A 25,124-nucleotide genomic window follows, 5' to 3' on the forward strand; every position below is an offset into this window, starting at 1 on the left:
AACAATAGCTGACAGTGTGCTAGACATTGGACAGTGATACTGATGGCTGCAGTGGGGATGTATGGACCAGAGGTCACACACAAAAGGCCTGCCTCTGTCTGCTCATGCAGAGCTGGAAAGAAAGGGACATGCAGATTAAATCTAGATGTTCACAAAGAGGCAAAACTTAAAACTAGACATTTCAGAAATCCAAAATACTAAGTGTCAACTAAGAGATGGTGCAACAAAATCCAAGTATTTCTACGCTTGAATATACAAAAGATGTGGTGATTTCAAAAAGAGAGACGATGCCATGATAACACGGGAAGAAAATCCATATTCTCCTCATAATGCTCAAGGTTTTTTCATGTACAGTGTTGAAATGTGCCGCTTGTGCATCATCTCACTGTCGCAAAGCATTGCATGCGAGAAACTCTCCTAGGACAAAGATAAATAAGACAACTGCAGAAGCATCATGACAGATGCAACACCTCCCACAACCCCCTGCATGCCAATTATTCACACCCAGCCAGGGTCAAGCTCGTTGTGCCTGTGTCACCGCAGCGGGGGGGCCTGGAGGGGGCGGTGGTGGTGTTTGGAGGGTGTGCAGTGCCCACTGTCATTATTAACTCAGGGTCCACTGGGCACAGGGTAGGGCTGTGCATTTCAAAGTGCCTCAGTGGCTTTCATCTCTGAATCAAAATGTGGATCACACTGGATAGCTAACGGTTGTGTCAGCGTGCAAGGATAAAAATCAAAGGGTATCAGTATAACACTCAATGGAAAGCAGGGCAGCCCAAAAAATGATATGCTTATTATGTCAGAGGTCAGGAAGAGTTCAGTGGCTTTTTTATGCCTGGGGAACTCGATGCAACTCCCTCTTTACCTCTTTCTGCCTCTCCCTCCCTTGCTGTCATTTTATCTGTCTCTTTCTTTCTTTCTTTTTTCTTTTTTCTTTTTCTCTCTAGCTTTTTATACACCACCCCCAACCTCCCACACCCCCACCCCCTCATAGGCCTTGTGGGATTGAATTGAGGCACTGAGACAGTAGTGTAAAAGCAGGAGGGATGAGCTGCTCGTGTACACACTCAATCTGGGTTGGCAGGGAGGTCAAAAGAAATAGAGTCTACAGGTCCCAGGAGGAACTTCCTCACCTCTCCCTCTCTGGCTGCTCCGTGGCATGGCTAAGTCTCACTGAGATCTGAGTCCAGTTCTTCTCAGTTTCATAACCCTCTATCTTTAACTCCCCCCCCCCCTCCTCCCCGACAAAGGCAGAACTTTGTGATCAAAGAGGCAGCATTCATTAAAACCCATTATCATGCATTCAAGTTCAACATCCTCTCGTCCTGTCTTTTTATATCCTCCCTCAGTCTCCTTGAATGATGCCCTGACTAAGATGTCCGCCACTTGACACTGGACTGACATTGTGAGGAGCCATCTTGGCTCCTCTGGGAGTTGCCTGGGCTTGATTGTGCAGTCTGGGAGTGAAGTGCAACTGGCACCCAGGGGGCAACCATGTGGCGCCGGGGCGTGCGAGATCGAGGGGGAGTTAACTAAGCCGGCCCAGTCCCCATGCATCCTGGCGGGGTCACAGGATGGCGCTGAGGGCGCTTATCATTTCAAATTATGAATTCCTTTTTAATTATGAATTATGCATACATTTTTAATTAATCTAATGTTCCCAGGGTTTTTTCCTCCCATCCTCACTCAAGATCTCAATCTAATTACACAGCATTAAGTGGAAGAGTGGCAGCCGTAGCCTCGACCCCACCACTGAACCTCGGTCAACCTTTTTCCATCAATCTTGCCTTTGTCTCCAGGCACGTCTTTTGATATTTTGCAACATGGTAAAATGCATCTAAACACAGCCTGAGCCTGGCACACCTTGAAGCAGCATGTTTATCAAGTTTGATTAGTTTAAAATAAAACTGCTGCATCATTACATTATAGAGCACATCAATTTGACCAATGGTAGAAGATAGTAGGTTAGGTGCTAAATTTTTTAATTCTTAAACTGCTTATTGAGTGCAAAAGATTATCAATATTAGGACAACTACTCATCATTTCTTCAGGTACGGACAGCCAAGTGCAGATCATCAACTGCAACATGATCTTCAGCAAAACAAACACTATTAAGTGCGAGAGAAGAAAGTTTTCTCTGTGTTTTAGTCATTTACCCAAAATGCAGGAGCTCTGTGTTAACGAAGTTTAGTGCAGGGTCTCAAATCACCTCATTCCATTTGTGCATTGTGACATTTTGAGTTTATCCCCTCAATACATACAGAATTAAATCCTCTTCATTTTTCATACAAAAAGACAGAATTGTGTGCAGGAGGAAGATGCCTTGAAGTGCTAGATCTTCAGCACTCCCTGTCAACTGGGAAGACGTGCGCAAAGAAAATTAGCCCCCACAACAACTATTGTTGAGATGTCAATCATCTCTTTCCCAACCACTTAAGAGGAGCTAATCAGAGGCCAACAGCAGAGGACTGTGGACGTACTACTGGGCAGCCATCATGTGTCATTTGAAAGCTGAAAAGACCCGGAATAAAAGATTTGTTTTTAAATACAAATTTTGTATTACAAAGCCTCGGAAGCAAATAAAAATACAATTCAAAACAGAACGTTTAGTCACAAGATTAGGGATGAACATAGTGTAAATGCTCTGATTTAGGTCATGACTTAAGTGCTGTGCCGTGGTACTTAAACTGATTTTTATGTGCCTGTTCTACTCTGCTGCCACCAATCATGGTGGTGCACACAAATTTCTGCATGAGGTGCAATTTAACTGATGAGTAGAGAAAAAATAGACCCCCCCCCCCCCCTTTACCATTAGTATAGAAATGTTTGGGGGCACAAAGCCTTAGTCCTTTAAAAAAAAAAAAGGCCCAGCATCAGAACGTTCCCAGTCTCCTTCCTCCCTCATGGCATGCCTGGAATCTGTTATTATCCATAACATCTGATCTCATTACTTATTCCAACACACCTAAATCTTACTCAAAAGTAACATGAAACAAGTCACTTTGATGTATGTGGCTAACCAATATTCACAATTTAAACATGGATTGGTCTCTGATCATTGAGATGTGTCACCTTTTGAATACATGTTCACAAAATCATATCTCATACATGAATCTATCCCAGTAGTGATACATCAGCTGGGCTTTTCCAGGATGTAACTGACTGTCTATTGTGAAAATACAGTAGACAGTCAGTGAAAATATTATACGTGTGCCTGTGTGTGTACTGTACACAAAGGACAGTCATAGCGCACATTTTTACCTATATTTTCTAAATATCAAAAATCCCTTGGTCTGTGCAAAGTGTCACTGCTGTAATTAAGAGAGGCATCTATCTGAATATAATCTCATTGATCTAGAGACTACCTCTGTACTAAATAAAAACTAACCCGTATGTATTCAGCCCTATGTACAATATTTTGTCTTCTTCACATCAGCGCCATACAGTAAGTTTAAGTTTGAATTCTTTGGGTGTTGTCCTAACCATTTTAGAGGCGTGTGGTACTTCCAAGGCACAGACTCAAGAGAGACTTTGTCCATGGCCTACTTTTCTATCATGCTTGTGGAAAATACACTAAAACTAAGTTTCTGAATAAACCACTGTGCAAGTGAAGACTTGTATCAGTATGCACAGTAATAATTAAATATTGAAAAGCAGCTCAAACACACATCTGAATCTACCTAAGACCAGTGTGATTTGGCGATTCAGTTCAATGTTTAAAAAGTAGCACCAGTGGAATTTTACATTTTTTCTTTAGGCCTGTAACACAATGCCCATGAAAAGTCAAAAAACATTCATGTGTTTGACACTGTCAAGAGGCTAACACTGCTCACTACAGTTCTGAACTAACTCCCAGACATTTTAGGCTCCCATTGTTTTAAAATCCATTAAAAAACAGCTCAGAGACAAACTGCGGCCTTGACCTGGAACGATAAACATAAAACTGTTTACACTTCTTACGAATGTTATTTCTGGTGACAGAGAAGAATCAAAACAGAACGTAAGGCAAGAGGCGAGACGGCGTCAGATCAGCACAGATGCCTTCACATTAAAGTCTCAGAGAAGTAAAATACTTGATGATAAAAGAGCAACTGCAATGACTGCAGAGCCACAAAGTCAAATCTAGAAAATGGTACAATAAACATAACAATTGTGGATAACAGAAGTCAAGATATTAGTCTGTCTGCGCGAGCTGTTTTATGTTTCCCAAAAAACATTTTCAGACGTCATCTTGAACATTTTTTGATGTTTGCTGATCTTAGGCTAAAGACCTAACAGGTTAAAAAGGAAGAAGATTAATCAATCATGAAAATAACTGTCAGTTTGAGCCTTTTGCTCTGATGTTGCAAAGTCATTATAATTTGAATGCTAACCTGACAGCTTCATAAGCAGATCAGTGGCCGTCTTGGTGGTGATGTCGGGGCTGAAGAGGGAGGCTGTGGTTGGACCACTGGGGCTGGATCTGACCCCGACGCCAACCCCGACTCCAGGTAGGTCCAGGGAGTTGGCACTGCTGCTGGGACGTTCCCTGCAAATGCTAAAGGGGGAGAGCACCGACAGGTCTCTCTCCTGCGGCTCCTCCTTGATGTGGACATGATTGGAGGAAGCCTCGGCCGGAGGGGACGTTTGCTGCCGAGCGTCTGAGTGCAGCGGGGACACCTCCGTCCCTCGCAGGTCCGCGGAGCCGCTGTCACCCATCAGGGAGCCCTCACCCTCTGTGTCGGTGGTGAGCTCCTCTTTCACCTTGACGTCTGTGCGGGGGAAGTGCTGGTGGCAGCGCATGTGAAGCTTCAGGCTGAAGTGACGGGAGGAGGTGAAGGGGCAAAGTTCACATTGAAACGTCTCACCCCGGTCCTGGTGCTGATGTACCTGAAAAAGGAGGACAGGTATAAGTGTTAAATCTTTTTCTTTTTTTCCCCCGCTGCTATGCTGCTACACACAAAAGAACGAAAGACGTGATTCTTCGATTTACTTCACTTTGATTTATCAGTGAGATTCTAATCCTAACAATTAGCGGTGTGTAATTATACCATGCAGAAGATTAAAAGTTTAACAAAATCATGCATATCCTTTAATGTTAGCAATTATATTCCAAGAGCCATAATAAGCACTGATTAAAGATGATGTGGCTGGGGATGACAAGGGTTGCAAGGTGACAAGTTGAGGAATATCCATAGGATTTCACCTTCATGTGGGACTTGAGATTGTCTTTGCGAGCGCAGCGGAAGGGACACAGGGGACACTGGTGGCTTTTTAAGCCTGTGTGGATGACCATGTGTCTCTTCCAGTAGCTCTTGCGTTTGATGACCAGTCCACACACAGGACACTGGAATGGTTTGCCGCCATCCTCAGGAGAGCCTTGAAGGGACCACAGGTCATTGTTACCATTCACAGAGAGTATTTAATGCATTTCAGAATCTCTTTTTATCAGTGTTACAGCGCATGAAAAAAATGTATTATGCTGCGGGAAGATATACGTCCATTACTGAAAGGAAATAAAAACCCTATCTATCCAAATGCAGTCCACAGACAGATCTGCAAGAGACAACTCCTGCACACCTAATGGTGAAAATTATCAAGGGAAATGCCAGCTGGAAGCAATGGAACAATGGAAGTAAAAACTCAAGCATGTTTTAGTATCTCGATTATTGTTGTTGGCTTCATATCCGGCATCCATTACTGTTTAATTGGTCTTATTAGAAAGAGGCATGATTGCATTACAAATTCTACAAGGGCCTGTCAGGATGGCTTCATAAGTATTCCAGCGCCGTTCCTTGAAAAACATCTGGTAATCAGTGTTTGGTGAAATTACTGTGCTCAGCCATTCATTGACCTGAGGTGTAAAACCTCGAGACTGCCTATTTGCAACAATAAACTGCCATCTGCGGCCCAACCTCTCTAAGCACAGCAGAGATCACAATGCAAAAAAAAGAAGACTTCTGCTTACACTAAGTTGATGCATATGAAGCAGAAACAAAGCAGCAGAGTGGAAATGTGTTCGGTACCTCTATCTCAGCACTTCACATATCTGTTCACATGTTTCCTGTATAAACACAACCGTTTTTTTGGGGGGAAAAGGGAATAAGCTTTGCCTGTATATGCAGAACACAACACAGTGCAATGCAATTTTATAGTGGAATTGGCAAGGGACGACAATAAAACAAGACATGACAGAGTCAATAATCAAGGTCACATTTTTCAGTCTGGCGACCAAACAACTACCTGCATTTTTACAGCGCTGCTCGACCTTGACGGCTCGTGGGTTAGAGCCGACCCCCTTTTTAGCATGCAGATCACAGAATATTACATCAACTGCCTCATCTGTCTGAAGTCAATTTGATCCAGCCATTTTAGATTTGGCGGGGTTGCGACACAATCCCTCAAAAGTGCCCATCCATCTCCCTGAAAATATTCAGGGCTCCCTAAAGGCGACTGAGTTAGAGCCTGCACTTTGAAGCGTTCGCTCTCTCCCTTTGCAAGAGTGAGATCTCTGTGTGCACCCTTGTTTGGGTTATGTGTCCGCATCGGAGTACACACTTATACTGCATGACCATTTGTGAGGAACGGAGAGAGAGAGAGAGAGAGCGTGCACGCATCTGTATCCAGTCAGTGGAAAGTATGATGTGTTTGGCCTTAAGTCTGCTGTGCTGATCAGTGCAGAGGGCTCTGGTTAGTGGGGGTTGAAGCCAGGAGGAGGCTGCCGAGATGGATATGGACTCCAGGGCTCCCCACTGTGCCGAGCACACACTGACGGCCCCCTTTTGGCAGCACGCACATCCGAGCACAAACGAGCTGGTCTGGGACGGCAGTGAGGTCTCAGTCGGAACCCCCCGTTGAGCCCACAGACCATTTCCCAGACTAGAAGGCCAGCCAGGGCTGTTTTCTCTCGGCTATGCTCTCTGCTCGGCTGACAGTTAAGCTGGGGCTGCACCACTCACTACTTCAGCGGCAGCGAGGTGAGAACAAAACCATTACAGAACTAGAGAAAACATGGAAGTCGAGCACTGGGCTCTCTCTCTCTCTCGTAGGATTTTGGGTGACAAGTAAACCTGCTACTCTTCCACACTGTTTACAGTTGCACTTCAATTACAATTTCAGTTTAAATTAGCATTTCATGGCATCAGCAGTCTTATTTATTTGGCAAAAGCCAATTGGGAAGAAGTGTAATGATTGGGGGGGGTATTCCCCTTGAACTTCAGTTTTTTTTTTAGTATATTTCTGGGGCCTTTACTTGAAAGTTTAGTAGAGAGACAGTAAATGATGAGGCAGAGAGAGAGGGGAGTGACATGCAGTAAAGGACTGCAGGAGTCGGGATTCGATACGTGGCCAGGTGCAGCAAGGACTATAGCCTTTGCAGATGGGGCGCCTGCTCTACCAACCGAGCTAAACGCCGCCCCGAACTTCAGGTAAATTTGTACAATTATTTTTCAAAAGAAAAGGGCACGATGAAAGAGGAAGAAAATGTTCCATGAATGAAATGCTGTGAAATGATCTTGAACCTCGTTTTTGTGTCCAGCACAAGGCAACATTGTAGTGTGCTCGAGTGTTTTGTGACCATGTGTCAGAAGAAGAAGAAACGTCTTTTAACAGGAAAAATATCTGAAAATGTACCAACCGCAAGCTGCTCTCTACTTTGATCTGTATTCGAGTGCCTTTTATTTAGATTTATGTATTAATATATGACATCACTGTTTTGTATAGTGATTGTGTACATGTATACGTTACCTGCTTGGCTGTTTGGCTTGCCTCTGCTCTTGGGAGTCGAAGGCAACAGCAGCTCTAGGCTCTGGGTGGGTGTGGAAGGCGTGGGGGCCTTCTGGTTCTTGTCCAGCAGAGGCTTCACATCCTCTTGGAGGACCCCAGGAGTCGTTAAGGGGGACCCTTCCTTTTTTTCTGCCAGCAGGTTTCCTGCTGCCCTGGCTGCCACCTCTTTGAGCAAGGCAGCAGAGGAGGTCATTGACACAAGTGAGAGGAAGGAACTTGCTGAGGCTTGGTGGTCAGGAGGAGCGGCGCTTGCCGTTGAGGAGGCTTGGCTCCGCTCGCTGACCTTCTTGGAAAGTGCAGCGAGGGTGGAGCTAGCCGACTGTGGACTAAACGGAGAGTTGAAGGCATCAAAGCGCACGACGTCGTCCCCTCGGCCGGCCCCTCCGAGGGCGGGCACTGCAGACGAGGCCGAGGTGGACGAGGAGGAAGAAGTTGTCGAGGAGGCGGCCACGGCATTTTTGTCTTGAAGTACAGCGTTCGCTGCTGCTTTCAGCTTCTGGATTGCAGAGTCCGGGGAAAGGCTGGAGCCGCAGGGCGTGGAGCAGCTGGCCGGCGGCCACTTGTCTGCCACACCTGCCCATACGAACCCACTGCCGTTGCTGGGGGTGACAGAGTTAAAGGGGTCATGGGGCTCTTGCTTAATGTTGGTGACTGAGGGTGCCAAGGAGGCTGGTGAGGCCGAGCCGCTGTTGTTGTTGTTATTGGCCAGTTTTCGGGCAAGAGCACTTAACTGGTGGGCATGGTGGGAAGACGGGGAGAGGGTCAAGGGCGGCGCCAGACCGATTGGAGGAGACTCCCCTCCGGCGCCTCCCCTGGATGCCCGACCCAGGAGCTCCCCAGTGTCAAGTTTCAGCGACCCAGCCTCTAGGAGGCGTCGTAGGTTACTGCTGAGAGGTTTCCCCAGGGCTCGAGACGCTGCCTCGCCATACAGTGACGATACCACAGAGGAGAGTGTGTCCTGGGCCGAGAATGCACCTCCATCCAATCCGAGAAGTTCCAAAGAGGCACGATGGACGGGTGTGGGGGAACCCAGCGAGCTCTCGCCTCCACAGGTGTCGTGGTCCCCGGACCCAGAGCTGACCCCGGGCCGTTCGTCAGGAGAGGAGCCTCTGGCCAGGAGGAGCTCATCCTGGGTGTCGCCATAGGACGATGACTCTGAGCGCGTGTCAGAAGCATTCCCAAACCAAGCCTCCTCCTCCACAGCACCACCATCAGGCCCCCCTTCCTCGTTGCTGTCCACATCTGGAACAGGGGAGAAAACATAGATGTTATCCCAGGGGAACTGAAATAAAGGCTGTATACAGTTAAGTATTGGAAGGATGAATTCACTGTATCGCTGTTGGGAACAGTTAGACTACATATTATCTTTGAGCTAAAAACTTGAGAAACAATTGTGAACATCGCACTTATTACTAAGAGTCAAGTAGAGGGCATGGTCATCGCCTCTGGCTGACTGCAGACAGCTTTTAACATTGGAAATTAGTATTTACTATTCACTTTTATTATATCCCATGCTTGCTTGTCTGATCTTTCAGAGCAATTAGTGAATTGTACCATGTGCAAGCCAAACTGGGACTACAATTTTCAACATTCATAACAAAATTACCTGTCCAAACCCCAGTCAAATAGCCTTTTAAAGTGCAAAAATACACTTTAGTGCTCAGCAAGGACACGACTAAAATGACTTCCAGCACAAATTCAACCTCTTTCTTATATAATGGCAGCTTTCCACAAGGCGCATCCAGGATGTTTGAGTAATTTAGATTTTTTTTTTTTTAACCATATTTTTCCCACCCTTGGTCTGAAAGAGTCTAGTAAAGAGGTTACCATGACAACAGGTCCTTCTGGGAGGCTAGACAGCAAAGATTAGGGTAATGGAGGTTACAGAACTAGATTAATATTCATGAGCCTGCAGATACCACCGGGGAGCCAATAAGGATAGGGTTAAGGTCACCAAGGGTCATTAATATACACTTCATGTATCAATATTCATAAGCAAAACATTACAGCTTGCCAGACAAGGGCGAACAAAGAAAAGTGAATATTCCTGATACATATTAACAAACCTCCATAAGAATATGTCAAAAGCACCAGGCCTGGGCAAAACAAAATGTCAAAACTGACTTTTTTCTTCTCTCCTCTTTGGGTTACTGTACACAGCCTCACAAAACATCTGATACAAAAGGAATTGGCCGAGGTTTCACTCGTACAGTTGCAAAAACATGAGCCTGTGAAAGATTTATTTAACGTCTCTCACACACACACATACACACACACACACGCCAACAACATACGTCTTCACCCTCGCAGCCCTGACGGAGGCCTAGTGGGTCTGCTCCCTGTTTACAGGCAAAGGCAAAACGGTTGCCAGGCAACCCAGCCACAGCAACCTGTTGGGATCATTAGAGTTGGCTGACATCTGGCCGGCAAGGCTCGCCATGGTCCACAAAGGTGACCACAATCACAACACACTATGACCGCTACTCTTCTAGCTGCAACAGATATCAAACAGGGCTTACACACACACACACACACTTCCCCACATCCTCTCATCTCTCGACACATACACATTTCCCATCTAGCGTTTTACAGAAACACACAAACACTGGCAGAAAATACCAGGTGCCTAAAACCAGTGCAACAGATTATGTCATAATATTGGCCCGAGAGCTTTCAAAATTAGTCCATGTCTAATAGACTTCACGTAGAGAAAACAATACGACATCTAAGACGCTAACAGCATGCATAAGCGTTGCCGTTTTATTTTTAATATATATATATTTGTAAAGGTGAATGAAAACAGCACAATGTGAAGATTGTGAACCCAATTTCCCATGTTTCTTGAAGCCATTTTGCCACCTGAGTAGGGTTAACAGGAATGAAAGAGAGGGAGAGGGAGAAAGCGCCAATGAGTCATGCAGGGCAGGGCTTGACCCATTTCCATGTGACATGCGAAAAGCAGCAAGAACCACTAATGGCTATAATGTGGTTAGAGGGAAATCGCTAGATTGCTGACCCAAGGTCTCAGCTTTGAGGCTGAACTCTCTTGCTTCCTAGGTTCAATCTTAAACCTCAGGGTTAGATTCAGCAGAATGCAACACTACACCACCGGGCTTCTGCCGGCGCTACGTTGCACTGATGCACTCCACTACTGTGGCTTTGTGTGTCACAGTCCAGCCACCCCTGTGGGCGGAATGACATTTCCCAAGGTCATGGTCTCCGGCCCAGGCTCTAAGGGGGCTTCATGTGAGCTCTGTCCTCGGGACGGCTGCTGCATGCCCACCGCCACACACATGGGAGGTAAACATATGCATGTGCATACATGTTTTAACTACAAACACACATCCAAGACTATAATTAATGCTCAAGTCCTCCCCGCTGCAATTTCTTTTTTCTGACACACATTCAAATGCTTTGCCTCCAGTACAGTGGCTGGCTCAGCGACAGTAACTTCCCCCCACCGCCACCACCCCCAAGTGATGGAGGCATGAAGATCCAGGCCGAGGCGGCAAGCGTCTGCCACTGAAAGGGAACCATTTAGCGGTGTAATGGCGGGGATGACTTGCATGTTGAGACAAACAGCTGCAGGGTGCTCAGCAGTCTGGATCTGTTATCACTCACACACGGGTGATTCAGTGGTGCAGCGGCGGGGGATTTTCTCAGAGATGTATAGCGCCACCACATTATAGACAAAGAGGGGGGCCATAACAAGTTAAAGTGCAGGCAGAGGCTGCACAGAGAGAGAGAGAGAGAGCACCAGAGGGCTTCAAGACCAGGCCAGAATAAACTGTCTTGAGCTTGACCGGGTAAGCCGAGCACGCCGAGTGGCGAAAACTATTTTGATGAAGCACCTCTGTAACTTACAGTGTTTGGAAATCTATTTGTTGGTGTAACCTGTCACAGAAGCAGACAGCGAGCTCACAGCCTGTAACTCCAGCTGAAAACAGTTGGATATTTCAGGTAGTGGACTTGTTCATTGTATCGCCACGCAGTGCTATCAACAATCTCCATTTGTGAACTTGGCAGGATTATTTTGGCCCATGGATTTTCTAGGTCAACGAGGAGCGCATGCATGTGTGCGTACATGCACAACATGCGATTGCAGCGCGGGAGTGTGGCGAGTCTTCACCTAACCTTGTCACACATAATGAGTGCTGGTAAAAGGAAATAGTGCGAATTAGAGCAGGGAGAGAAGAGCAAGGGACTGGAGTAAAGGTAGGTCAGGAGGTCACTCATCACATGACTTGTGTGAGGCTGCTGACTAACATATTCCCCTCTCTCTGTGACACACACACACAGACACACACACACATACACACAAAGCTACTCTGTGACTTAGCCAGGCATGAAAATTGGCCTCACTGACCCCAGGCCTGAACGGGGTAGGGGGGTGGGGGGGGGGCGGAGACGGGAGGGCGAAGGAAAGAAGGGAGAGATAGAGGGATGGTTAAGGGAGGGGTTGATTTGGCTGGGCAGGAAAGAAGAGGAGGCCATTAGCCGATTAAGGCTGGACGGGGGTGCATCAATACTGTGCCGATGTCAAAAGGAGAGTCATGCCCATGAGCTAATATAGCAATGAGAGAGAGCGAGCGGGAGATAGAGAGAGAGAGGTAGTGCAGGTCAGGGAATCGCTAAAATCGCAAAGATTACTGACCGCAAAGCCATAAAAAAAATGAGATAACATAAAAGACTGCCACAACAAACCAAGACTAAAGCCATCACATTTACATCGCCAAAATGATTAGCCTCACATCCTTTTGCCGCTATGGCTGGGAGCGTGTGATGGTTGCGCGTTCATGTGTGCGTGTCTCAGAGTGGGTTAAGGAGGCAGGGCAGGGGTGAGGACATAGGAAGGAAGGAAGGCGGTGAGTATGGATGTGGTGAAGAAGGAGCCGCGGTGGTAATTAAGTGTCCGGCTGGGCCCTGGCGGGGGTTGCCACGGCCGCGGGCTATGCTAATGAGCACGCCCGGCAGTCAGGGCTGCCTTATTAGTGCTCGCTGGACAATATGGTGGGAGAGACGCTCTACTGGCGGGCTCACGTCTCCGCAAATGACTAACAGTCCTCCCGAGGAGGAAGGTAATTCCGTTAATTGGGACACACTGGATCAGGATCGCTTCCCTTCCTTTTTCCATAATCTCTCATTTGCTTGATCTCTTTCACACCAGCATGGTCTCTTTTCTTCTTGTACATGTTCCCCTTTATCCCTGCCCCTCTTTCTCCCATCTCCATTAACCAGGAGGACAAATATCAAAAAAAAAAAAAAAAAAGAAATAATTAAAAGCACAGATGCTCTAAATAAATCCAGCTGGATGTGTGGGAGGTAGCATACATACATACATCACCACCCCACCCGCCTTTCGCATGAATTTATGCACCATCAATCTGTTCAATGCTGTTGTTCTTTTGCAGGAGCGACATGATAATTGCTCTTAAGTTTATCCATCACGTTGTTTCCATAAGGAAGTTGATGAAACATGACAATCGACAAGGGAATGGACACGACGAGTCGACGACACGCGATCACTGAGTCAAAGTGACATGAAGTGGAGCGTCTAACTTCTATCCTATGGTGTCATCACCATAGGGTTGGTGAGTAACACCACTTCCCTTCAAATGAACCCATTCATATGAAGCATTCATGAGAGGAAATGTACTCCATACAGGAGCACTTGTCATGTATAGACATATACGTAGTCAGTCACACAGATGCGATCAAGACCTTTTCCTTTCACTGACTTGAAAAAATTACACTTATTTTTCTTCCACGCAAGAGTAACGCTAAACCATTAAACATCTGTCTGGCCATTAATTATGTTGACACAATGTCACGATCCGGTGAGGGAAAAAAAAAGAAAAATCCTTCACATATTGATCAAGGTTCATAATCAAACATTATGAAAACACAGAATGGACTCCTCTCTTCCATCTCCAGCTCTCTCTGTTATCCTGTCCAACTGGTAAGTCTGTGACAAAGACATAAAGAGCCCATCTTTTAGTCGGAATCTGAGGTGAGGTGATACTCTCAGTGAGGATCAGGGTTCAGGCAGCAGGGCTATATATAATGGCGGTTGAGTCGTATTGAAATGTAGTGCAAATTACCATCTGTGTATTTTCAGCCTTGGCCTCCGTGGTTTGTGGGTACTTTGGGCGGCATGCCAGAGGTGAAACAGGAAGGAGAAGTGTTCTTGGAAGAGAATGAGACGACTGAGAGCCCCAGACCTCTGAAATTCCTCATTGCAGATGAAGTGCACTTTACCCCCTGGTTTATTTTTCCCTTCCATTTTTAGCATCTCATGTAAAAAAAAAAAAAAAAAAATCTTGCTCATAACCTCAGATGTGTCATCAAAGCTATGGACCCAAACTGCTTGAGGGAGAGAAGCGGTATGTCTATTGCATCTTCGCAGCATAAACAGACACATTACTTACTAAATGTTAGTCACATTATTGTCCTACCCTGGAGTAATTTACCCTGGATTAAAGTTAGTGCACCACTGAACATGCTTGGGATCTAATATGTCACATGTGTTTGTTTGAGGGTATTGTTTATCTTATTTGCATGATATTTACAGTACACCTAGTATTTCACAGTGTGACAGCTGAACATGGGTGTTACATACTGTATTGACAATGAGTGTATTAAAGTTGGTGGGTACGGCCCGAGTGGGTGAGGTGGGGGGGGTCTTCTCAGGAATGCGCTGAGAATGTCTGAACAGCAACCATGTGGTATTTTCATAGCAATACAGTTACAATGGCATATGGAGCAGCAGAAAAACATCATAAACAATCATACTTCATGCTAATTAACCTGTTTTTTTTTCTTTTTTAAGTTGGATTTATTTGTTGCCAAGTAACACAAGAGTATGAATTCAGTTCAATTGCAGTGATCTGTGCAGTTACTAATTTGATTCCAGTTGTGATTTATTTCAAAAATGTGCAGACTTCCTGATCAGACAAAGTTAATTAACAATTGCGTCGGCAACATCATGTTGCAAATGTGTGAAAATGGTGCGAGACTGTTACAGCAAAGACTGAGTAAGTAAACCAACACAACACAAAAGAAAAACACTACACCAAATTACAAACTTTTTCATCTCACTTAAGAACAACATCTGTGGTTAAAGCATCTCTCTCAATGTTTAGGATTATCATTGTAGCAGTAATGTGTGCAGCTCAGGCTTGAAATCAAACTGCATTACGAGGCTAATGACACTAATTGGTGAGTGAAAACAGGCCAACGCGCTCTGTCACTGTCCCAAAAACAGCATCAGAACATTTGAAACATCCATTACACATGAGACTGTCAAATCCCATCTCTGTCTACCAGTCCCCGATTCAAGTCTGTGGACAAAAGGGCAGACACTTTCTAGTCATTGCACCATACTGGCAGATACTGTCACGGTAATGTTGGAGTACTTAGTATTTCTCCTCTTGAATAGTCTGTAGATGAAATGGCAGTGAAAAAGCTGCAATGGTGTTTTCCCGTGCCACCAAACGGAGAGGGTACCGGTAAGGTGACATTAAACTAGTTTTTTGTGTTGTTGTTAAATACTGGATGGTAGAGCGCAGCTGACACCGATCCTCAACTTGAGGTAAACCATTCAGCCTGTTTGGGATCATGCAGTATGTATCAGCAATAAACACTGTGTCAGAGTACGCTGGCATTGTCTTTTCAAATTTAAAAAGACTTTAATATATTACAATTCTTTTCAGTCAGGTTTGTGGAAAATGCTTAATTTATATTCCATGTTTCATTCAGAACACACAGCCCCTGCGAACACAGACTGTAGCTACACATTGCAACTCTTCCTTAGCCTTTGGCACACTCTGATAGCAGGCCTGAAATCTTTCTTAACGGGTTCGCGTGGCTACTTTCAGTTATGAAAATTGCTGGCCATCACTCAGGGGGAAGTGAGTATGGCAACTTCTGCATATGCTGGTACTTAGTTCATCTGCTCAGAACAACAAGGCATCCGAGGAAAGCTGAAAGGAGGGCAAACTGGTTTGAAATACAACCACGGCAAGTTGCCCTCGATTTAACTCTTCTTGAGGAAATCACGACCTGGATGACTGACAACCTTCACAACACCATAACAATATGACTATATTTGTCCTAAGATTGTCAATGGCCAAACGTGATAAGAATCAGTCTTTATAGGTTAAATATATGCTCCAACTTTCTAACCTAGCAGTTATCCAACATACAGTACATGCCTTGTGTTGCTCTCTCTAGAATCATGACAGTTTGTGTTGATTCATGGTAAAGTGTATTTTTTCTCCTATCTGTAATATAATATCTGAATCCTCTCTTGCCCTGTTTATTCACTTGATTTCAGTTGTGAATGCGAGCTGCAAAAGCTGCCTGCTATTCACAGGGGCAACTGTGGCAGCCTCTGTGCGTGCTGACATCAAGGACTTCATAATGATAAGCTCAAACACCGGCCAACTGTTTTCAAAACCGTCAATGGCAGCTATCAGTCAATCAGCTAATTATTAATGCATAAAATAAGCAGACAGGAGCATCAGCCTTTGGGTGATAAAGCGACAAACATTTTGCATCACGCTGATGCAACATGATTTATGTATCATCCTAACAGCCACACCTACAAACATCCGTCCCCACAGAAACAGTGCTATCATCAAAATGAACAGGAGATAGTGCAGAAAGACACAGAGCGGCTCACTGGTATTGTTATAGTGAATAAACTGACAGTGTCAGTCATGGATATCAGGTGCATTAGTTCATGACACAAGTCAGTCTAACTGCCGGATCACTGACTAGCACTGATTCTGACTGGGTAAATAAAACAAATAACATACCACACAAAAAAGAAGGGTGTTGGAAGGTGAAGATTAACTGGATAATTACAGTGTGAAAAATACAAAAAAAAACAATACACTGGTATTCCTATGACTCTGGTCTGGCCAGTCAACAGGCCTGGGTCAACTGCTTACTGGCCCTGGGCTTCTGACAAAACACACTGTCAAAATCTATTCCAAAATATTTTTTTTATTGCTGCTTGCAGTGTTTGGGGTGATGAGTCACATGTTTTTTTTCTTTCAAATCTGCATCACAAAGGCGGTTAAATAATCTAAAGTGTGACACTTTGAAAAGAAGAAACCCCCGTCCAACAAAGCTGTCCACGCCTCCCCTCACCAGCCACAGATAACTTTGAGTGAAGCTCTCTATTTAGAAAAGCTACATGATAACTTTCCCTGACCATGAAAGCTACAACAGTTAACTGTGTATCACCATAATAACAAAAAATATACAGTATTGTCACTTTAAAATTTAGAATACAAAAGTATTTAATGCCAAAGGTCAACTGTAAGCAGCCACTGGACATCATTTACTGTTTTGCTGATAAATTTGTTACAATTTCAAGATATAACAAATGGTCTTGTATTTTTAAAATCTATGGGGGAAAAAGGTTTTTCCTGAGGACAGTGAGGAGATAATTGCAGAAACAGCAAGGTGTCAGTAAGTGCTTATTACTCCAGCAGCATAAATCTAATCCCAGCTTTTAAAACTGCTGACCTGAAGATTTGCTTACTTGGGTATGGAGGCAGCCACATTTATTTAAATATTTTTTCATGTTTGATTATATATTCTATTAATCCTAATTCCCACTGTTGCTCTACTTTAAGTATTCCTTAGGTGCTTTTAGGCTTTTTTGCTCTTTCATTGTTTTCTTGTTACCATTGCTTGTGAGCTAAAGGCGCAATACAATATTGCTTTCATTTCAATACAAACACTGTCTATCCAGAATTTGTAATCATGAGTCATATTATAACACTCCAATGATTTTTGGAAAGCCAGATAAAAGCCAGATGCCAAGTCTGTCTGAAACCAGCCAAAAAACACAATCCTTTCATTTCATGAAAAAAGCAGTAGGCAATTCAGAAGGACGCTGTTGAGATGCCATGTTCCCTTATACAAATTAAGACTAACTAAAGTAATTACTGGTGTACAACGTTTTTTTTTCCACTGGATTTAGACCATTTGGAGCCCATGTATAACTGCAGCTGATGCCCATGATGCATATTATCCACTAGTTCACAAGCACATAGCGAACACTTTTCAAGTAAATGGGAAAGTTCCCCTTTCAATAATACCAAGAAGTGTATAAATAATGTTTTTTAGTTTTTTCAATTGCCAGTAAATGCCTTAAATTTCGAGGACAAATGTATTCATAGGTTCATTGATAAACCCCACAGATCGTCCAGTTTTGTCTCTAACCTCTTCACATCACAGAGCGATCGCTTGATTCTGTGAGAAAGAGATGATCATATTCATAAAGACTTCACCCGTGCTGTCTCAAAGGGATTGGCTTATGTGGGTGGCATCCTTCTTTGTGAAACCGAATAAAGGCAAACACATGCAGAACCCTTTAAAAAAACAAAGACCACATGCGGTAGGAAATAAAACTTAAGCTGCTGCATGCACATGTGTGAAAACTGTCCCTCCGACATATTTGTGCTCACAGCAGCATTGATGTGTTTACGTTTGTTGCTGAAATATGTAATACCTATAAATGTCCTAGTTTGCTTGCCTTACATGTACTAAGTAGCGTTTCATTTGATTGACACTGACCAGATCAATTTGCTGTGCTGCAATGGTTGATTTACAGGGAATCACATACAACACGTTTCCCTACACACTGACATAGTAAGATCCGAGAGATGGTCCAGCAGTTTATTACAGCTGCTATAGACACATAACTAATATGTTCCAGTGCTCATTTACATTTCACATTTTCATCGTTTGCAATGCCGAGTAATTAGCGTGTCCCCTCTTCATCTAACACAACTCCCCTGTGTATTTGCCTTATATCAGGAAAAAGATAAAAAAAATTGCCATGAATACAGCTCAGATTGCCATTTAATGTGGTTCTGAAAACTACTAATTATAAGCCACTTGACATAGTAGTGAGATCAATTTTTCTTCCAGTTGACAAAGTAACCTCATTCGACTGAGTCGCGGACATCGCGCTAGCATTCTCAAGAAAGACAGGGTACATTCTTTGAAACAAGTGCGAAAAAGAACGGGCCATCACCCCGCTGCGTAGTCTTCTGGCATAGCGAAGCTCCTCACAGAGGTGATTGTGTGGCTGTGGAAGAGAAGTGAGAGAGAGAGAGTAGGAGGGTGGAAGGTGGGAGTGTGTACAGCGTCCATGTATTGTTTGTAAATCACCCTACTGGCAAAAGGGACACTCGGTTCTATAGCAGCCAGTCCACCCAGGGACACAAAGCAAGGTCCGGTGGGAGGTGGAGGTGGGGGGGTGGGGGGAGGGAGAGGTAATTCTATATGTGCATGTATGTATGTAAGGGGACAGTGTGTCAGAGCGGTGGAAGCAGTCTCTATTAGACACTCAGAAAGGACGGCAGGGGAGAATAAGCAGAGGAGCGAGGAGGACGAATGAAGGGGGGTGGGGGGGATCTTGAGAATTGAGGAGGAGGAAGAAGAAGAGGAGGAGGGGATGGGGGCTTTTTTTATATGGTGGTATTGGTTTGACGGCTGTTTGGCAGAGGCGCCCAAGGCAGTGCCTGCTTGGATTTTAGCCTGTCACTTAGGACAGGGACACTAATCAGGATTGGTCCCGGTCCCTCTACCCCAGGAAAAAGGGGGGAGCACTTTCAGGCCATTATCAAAAAAAAAAAAAAGGAAAAAGAGGGAGCAAGAGAGGGAGAAGAATTGCTGTGGCACAGCAGGAAATGCTAACCGCTAACCTCATTTACATGCAGGTCCAGGGAGAATGGAAGGGGGGGGGGCTTATTCCGTTTCCAATCTCCATGTTAAATGCTGGCCAGGGCAGCTGATGGGAATGAGAGGCATTGTTCGCCCCATGCTGCTCTTTCCCTCTCTGTTATACCAATACCTGCCTCGCTTTCTTCAAGGTTTAAAAAAAAAAAAAAAAAGAGACATTGCCTCAGTCATTTCAATCCTAACCTGAAATCTATATGAACCCGACATGCGATGTATGCGGCTGTTTACTTTGTGCAGACAGTGTACTGCAACCAACCCTCATAGGTCTATTTGTTCTGTCATAACCAGGTTGTGACCTGAGGCTGCCGCATTCAAAGCCATCCTTCACCCACTGAGTCTGTTCTGTGGCATAATGATTGCTATGACAACCATCACTTAAAGCCACGGGTAGGTGGAGGAGAGATGTCAGCTTCTCGTCTACTCCTCTGATGATCTCATTTCTGGCTGGCAGGTACAACAAGGTCAAACCACTGAAACTGGAAAAGTGGCTGCTTGCTACATGCAAATGACAGAACCCAGTTTCCAAACAATTACACTGCCCTGTCCAAATCGACATGGGGCTCTCTCTCGCTCTGAGAACCACAAGGTGGGGGATGCAACACCAAAAAAAAAAAAAAAATCAGGGGAGTTAGAGAGAATGAGATGTTGAGCGAGGGATGGCTGTCTTTGGCCAGCGATGAGCACAAAGTCTGGCTGTGCGTGCCAAATGAGGTTTTTAAACGGTTTTTCTGGGAGGATTTGTGCTAATCTAGAAAACCTTCTGGAGGAAGTGCAAATACATCTGCCGCTGACCACTCCCCTGTAGAGTACGAGGGATTAATGACATGGCAATCTGAACCAACATGGCCCCCGTTCAAAACACTCGCGGGGAGTGGGGGAACATACGGGCAATCATGAGCTGAGGCATCTGATTCAGTTCAATTTTTTTTTTTTTTCGGAACAGCTCGCCACCGACATCCATTCATTCATTACGCCGCTGCTCGGCTAATTTGTCCAGCTTCACTTGTTCCTGCTGATGGTTATGGCTCTTACAGGTAACATAAGATACAAGGCTCCTCACACACACAATGAAATATCCAGTGATTAGCTAATCCCATTAGCATCACAAGGGCAAAATCAAGTGACAGAATTACCAATTACTCACGGTAAACAATGAAAGGATGAAACTTGAGTCATATCGGTCTTTTACCGTTATTATGACTGCATTGTGCAAATGGGGAAGCCATATTCTACAGCACTGAATTAGTCAAGATGCTCACCTGCGTTTTCAGCATCATAAATAACCTGGTAGCTCACTGACAATGGCTCTCTCAGAGATGACATCACATCAATGATTTTAACTTCTCAGGATTTTTGTCCCGCAGCCAAACACTTCCACTCTCCTTTTAGAGGTGATATATTGTTTCCCTAGAGAGCTGTCACTGCCTTATGGTCCTACTATCCCTGTGTCTGTAACGGCCCCCCTCCTTCTCTTTACTTTTAATCTCCCTATAAAACTGATCCGACGTCCCAGAAAGCTGCGACGCACAGCTGTTAGCCCGGCTAGTTAAAGACATTAGCCTGTCCCTTGCTCTTGCCTGCCTAAATGTGCAACGTGGAAATGCGTCCACGCCAAGAGGAGAGAGGGGTTACCCCGGCTCATGCACTCAAAGGCTAACTAGAGCCAGGCTGTGCTTGAGAGTGAACGTCTATGTGCATGTGTGAAGAGGCCTCCTGCCCTCCTCTACCCACACAGGAAGTGAGGTCATCTCATAGCACTGTGCTGTGCAGACTGCATTCAGCGAGGGCGACAAAGATCAACGTGTTGGCCAAAAGCCATTCTAAGCCCCCTAGCAAAAATATACATATGCTGATGACCTACTCTGGTTTATTCCGTTTCAAAGAGCAGCTTTATGGAAAATCAATCTATGATATTTCTACGTTTTTAAGGAAAAGTCAAAAAGCAATAACCAAAGCAGAATCCATCGCCAAAAAAATCTCAAATCAGACGCCACCTTATGCCAAGGAAACTTCCCATTTTCATGAACTAGTTAAAGATGTACCGCATGCTCCAAAAATTTCCCTCACAGCCCACAGGCGATCGTCTTTCTTCTAAGACAATTGAGGAAGTTCTTTATCTCTCTACAGTGTAATTTTAGTGTCTTTCTAGGAGTGAAACGTGAGATAGAGTCCAGCAATAAATCACATCCCTGTTTAGAGCGGGCGTCTGGCACGACTGGCCGGCTTCAGCTCCCCAGACCACCACCACTACCTCCTCCTCCACCGCCGCCTCCTCCTCTTCCTCCACCACCTCCTCCTCCTCTCCTCTCATGCTCTCCATCCCTCATGCCTGTTAAAGGCTTGTCCTGCAGGGCCTGGATGCACTTGTGTGGTACAACAACAGAGAAACCGCCCAAAGCTCTTAACAGCTCTTCCTCTCCACTTCCTCCCTCCCTCCATCTCCACTGCTACCACCACCAGCTCCTCTCTCTCCCTCTCCACACTGCTCTGTCTTTCCCAGCTGCACCGGCGAGCTGTTCCGTATGAACTGCTGCCAGCTGAAAGCCTGCTACTCCTGTGAGATTGCTATTACTCAGTGCAAGCAGGGCTCTGCGTAGCCAAAGGGCTGCTCTCCGAGCTGTAGATCTCCATGTTGTGACTTGTCAACACGGGAAAAATCGTTACCGAGGCTGAGGCACTTCCATTCCACACAGAGGGGGTTCTGATTGAGACCAGGCAGACAGGCAGGTACTGTACCGGAGGTACTAGGACGGACCACTGCTATCTGACTTTGTGCTGCAGAGGACTCGCTGGCTCCAGGATTCACTGTGAAATTTTTAGATAACATACATCTGAAGGAAAATATATATATATCTTCACTGTGGATTTCTATTTAAGTTACAGATACTGAATCAAGATGCTGAACATGACCAATCATCTCTGATTCAACATTTAAAAAACTGACCATTTGATTTTTTAAAGGTTGTTTTATGTTACATTTTGAACTAAGCTGAGGTGTATCAGACTATCTTTACTCACTAAGTCAAAAGCTGGATTTTTTTTTTCTCACCATCACTGGTAAATTAAGAGTATTAAAGTTATTGTTCCTGTCATATGGCTTCTTAATTATTCATGTTACAACCTAAACTTAATGTTATCATTGTTTACAGCCATACAGCTATACAGCTACATGAAAACAATCTGAGCACTCACTCACAACTGCTATTGACTGATAACTGATACCTTGTCACATCATAGCTGCTTTTCAGGAAGTATTCAAGTTCAATTCCCAACCAAGATAAATGCCACCCTGTGAACGCCGCTCTCTTTTGTTTTCAAGATACTTTATCAAAAGTAAAAACTTGAAGTTTCTTTACATGTTTGAGACACAACTTCTCTTGCATACTCATATAAACACTTTGCTATGCTGAAAACGTAATTATTTTCAGTAAATAATTAAATCATCTCCTAAATTATGTCCTTCTAGTGACCTCAAACATTTTCTAATAAAGACAATTTCTTGTTTATTGGACAGGACAAAAGTGACCGTTTAGGAAGTGATAGTATGCAAAATTGAGAGTTTAATATGTACCACGGTTTTCAGGTCAAGGGTAAGCATGTTTTCAGTCCAGGGAGAAAACAAAGACATGGGCTCTAGTTCGTATTTTGGTGGCATCGCTGCTTTTTAAAAAAAATATTATTATTATTAACCAGAAATGTAATTGTGTGTATTTTGAACAAATAAAGATTAAAAAATGGGTGATATTGTGAATGTTGCTCTCTAACTGATTCAACAAATAATGACCCTCTCTCTTGTTGTTAAAACCGGGTTAGACAAGGACTTGCATATGGTCAGTAGGAAGAAAATACATCAGCACTGCTCCAACTTAACAGCAATACAATGCGCATGAGAAGGGACATTGGATTTCTTCAAATCCTCTGTTCCTTATGACTGATTACAGTCCCATATTCACACTTAGTGATACTGGCATTTGTTATTGTTCCTGCCATACCTGAATGTGCTGTAGTATGTGGCTTATCCACCACAGGGAGAACGACTTGCACCTCAGGTTGAACCATGTAAACACGCTGAATTTGTCTGATTCACTACTTTTTGCCCTGGGACACAAAAACGTACTATGAATTCACAATGCTCCTAATGAGTGGGTGGTGCTCAGTATTACACTAAATCGGTTATGGCTGAATTGACAAGTATTCTTTAATTAACCGGCAACAATCAAAACACATACGGTGCTGACGTCATGGAATTTGCCGATTTAAACTGCTGTTTTGAAGCATGCACAGATGAAATGTGCTCTTCCAGTATTCACTCCTCAGAGCATCCTGTACTGTAAAATGTAAAAACTGAAACCAGCACAGCTGTGCATCCTCGTCTTGACCGTCATGAAATTGGCAAACGTCTCACTTTTTGCTAATCAGTCATCATTTTTGAGCTGAGAGTTTGTAAAAAGATAAACGTTTGTGGGCGGTGACGACATCTCTAGAAGGCGCCTGCAGGGAATATCTGGATATGACAATCATAAGACATGTTGCTTGTTCGTGAAGGGAGCTGCCCAAGTCGATACTCTACTCGCTTTGCTAGTTTAAGGACTAGTGAGGAGTCCTTGTAATCAGGTCTCAGAATTGGTAAATGGGCAGTGAAAACCTGGACAGAGTGACAAAAAGATGTGAGCGAGTCTCCTCCATCAGCAGCGACTGTCAATGTGATGTTGAACGAGGCACTTCACCCACAAGTTTACACTGTAGTTCGGCCATATTGATATGGCTGCACTCAGTAGGTCCTGATTGATCATTTCAACCAAAACTTGCCAAAATCAGATGTGATACCCAGCGTACGAGGATCTGCACTGAAGACTTGTGAGGGAAGTTGTAAAACAAACAGCCACACAAATATAACTTAATTTATAAAAGGCAATGTGACACAAGTTTTTTGAGGACTACCTTATTTCACATTTCTCACAGGTACCATACAAACTGAAAGTTATCACTGACATTATAATTAACCACCCCTGTTGCCTACTTGCCTTTCCAATCGTCTAAAGTAGCAAATAAGGTTAACATTTGTGCATAAGTATTGAACCAACCCCCGAGGCTTTTGCTACGTCTTTGAAACCAGGCCTATTGAACCTTACACCAACTAACAATTTACTCACATCAGTCTCTGTGTTTTCTGTTGCTGTCAAGTAAAACAAAAAAAAGGCAGAGTCTAGTTTGCACGTCCACTGTATTTGAGTATTCACTGAATGCAGGTTTCCATGTTCTTTATGACAGCGTACTGTGAGTGAGGTATCCTCCACCTTTCCCCTGCCCTTTAATTCATTTCTAAGTTAAAGTCTGTGTATCATTATTCGCTTGAGCTCCACTCGCCCGACACTGCCAGAGCACCCAAGCCCCATCAACTTGAAGCAAAAGGGAGGAGGGGGACGTGGCGGCGGCGGTGGTGGTGGTGGTGAGGTGGGGGATTCTTGGCAGAAATTCCCCACAAATTTTATGCCAAGAGCGAAATGGAAACCTCCTCTCATTTTCCTTTCCCCTTAATCCAATGTTTTCAAGCCCCAGCCCCACCAAGGTCATTATAATCATAGCAAGTGGAA

At 44.4% G+C, this 25,124-nt stretch overlaps 1 protein-coding gene across 2 annotated transcripts in view; it reads right to left on the minus strand.

The window, feature by feature from the left end:
• Positions 1-25,124, minus strand: part of znf827 (zinc finger protein 827) — a 64,849-nt gene that overhangs the window by 35,329 nt on the left and 4,396 nt on the right. For both annotated transcript variants that reach the window (XM_083977547.1, XM_083977546.1), the window contains exons 2-4: positions 7,726-9,006; positions 5,186-5,358; positions 4,374-4,869 (exon numbers count right to left, since the gene is read on the minus strand). In XM_083977547.1, the coding sequence (XP_083833673.1) occupies positions 4,374-4,869; positions 5,186-5,358; positions 7,726-9,006 (1,950 nt within the window). The remainder of the gene's footprint in view (positions 1-4,373; positions 4,870-5,185; positions 5,359-7,725; positions 9,007-25,124) is intronic.

The sequence above is a fragment of the Trachurus trachurus genome, assembly GCF_905171665.1.
Source record: "Trachurus trachurus genome assembly, chromosome: 1".
In the NCBI taxonomy this organism is placed as follows: Eukaryota; Metazoa; Chordata; class Actinopteri; order Carangiformes; family Carangidae; genus Trachurus; species Trachurus trachurus.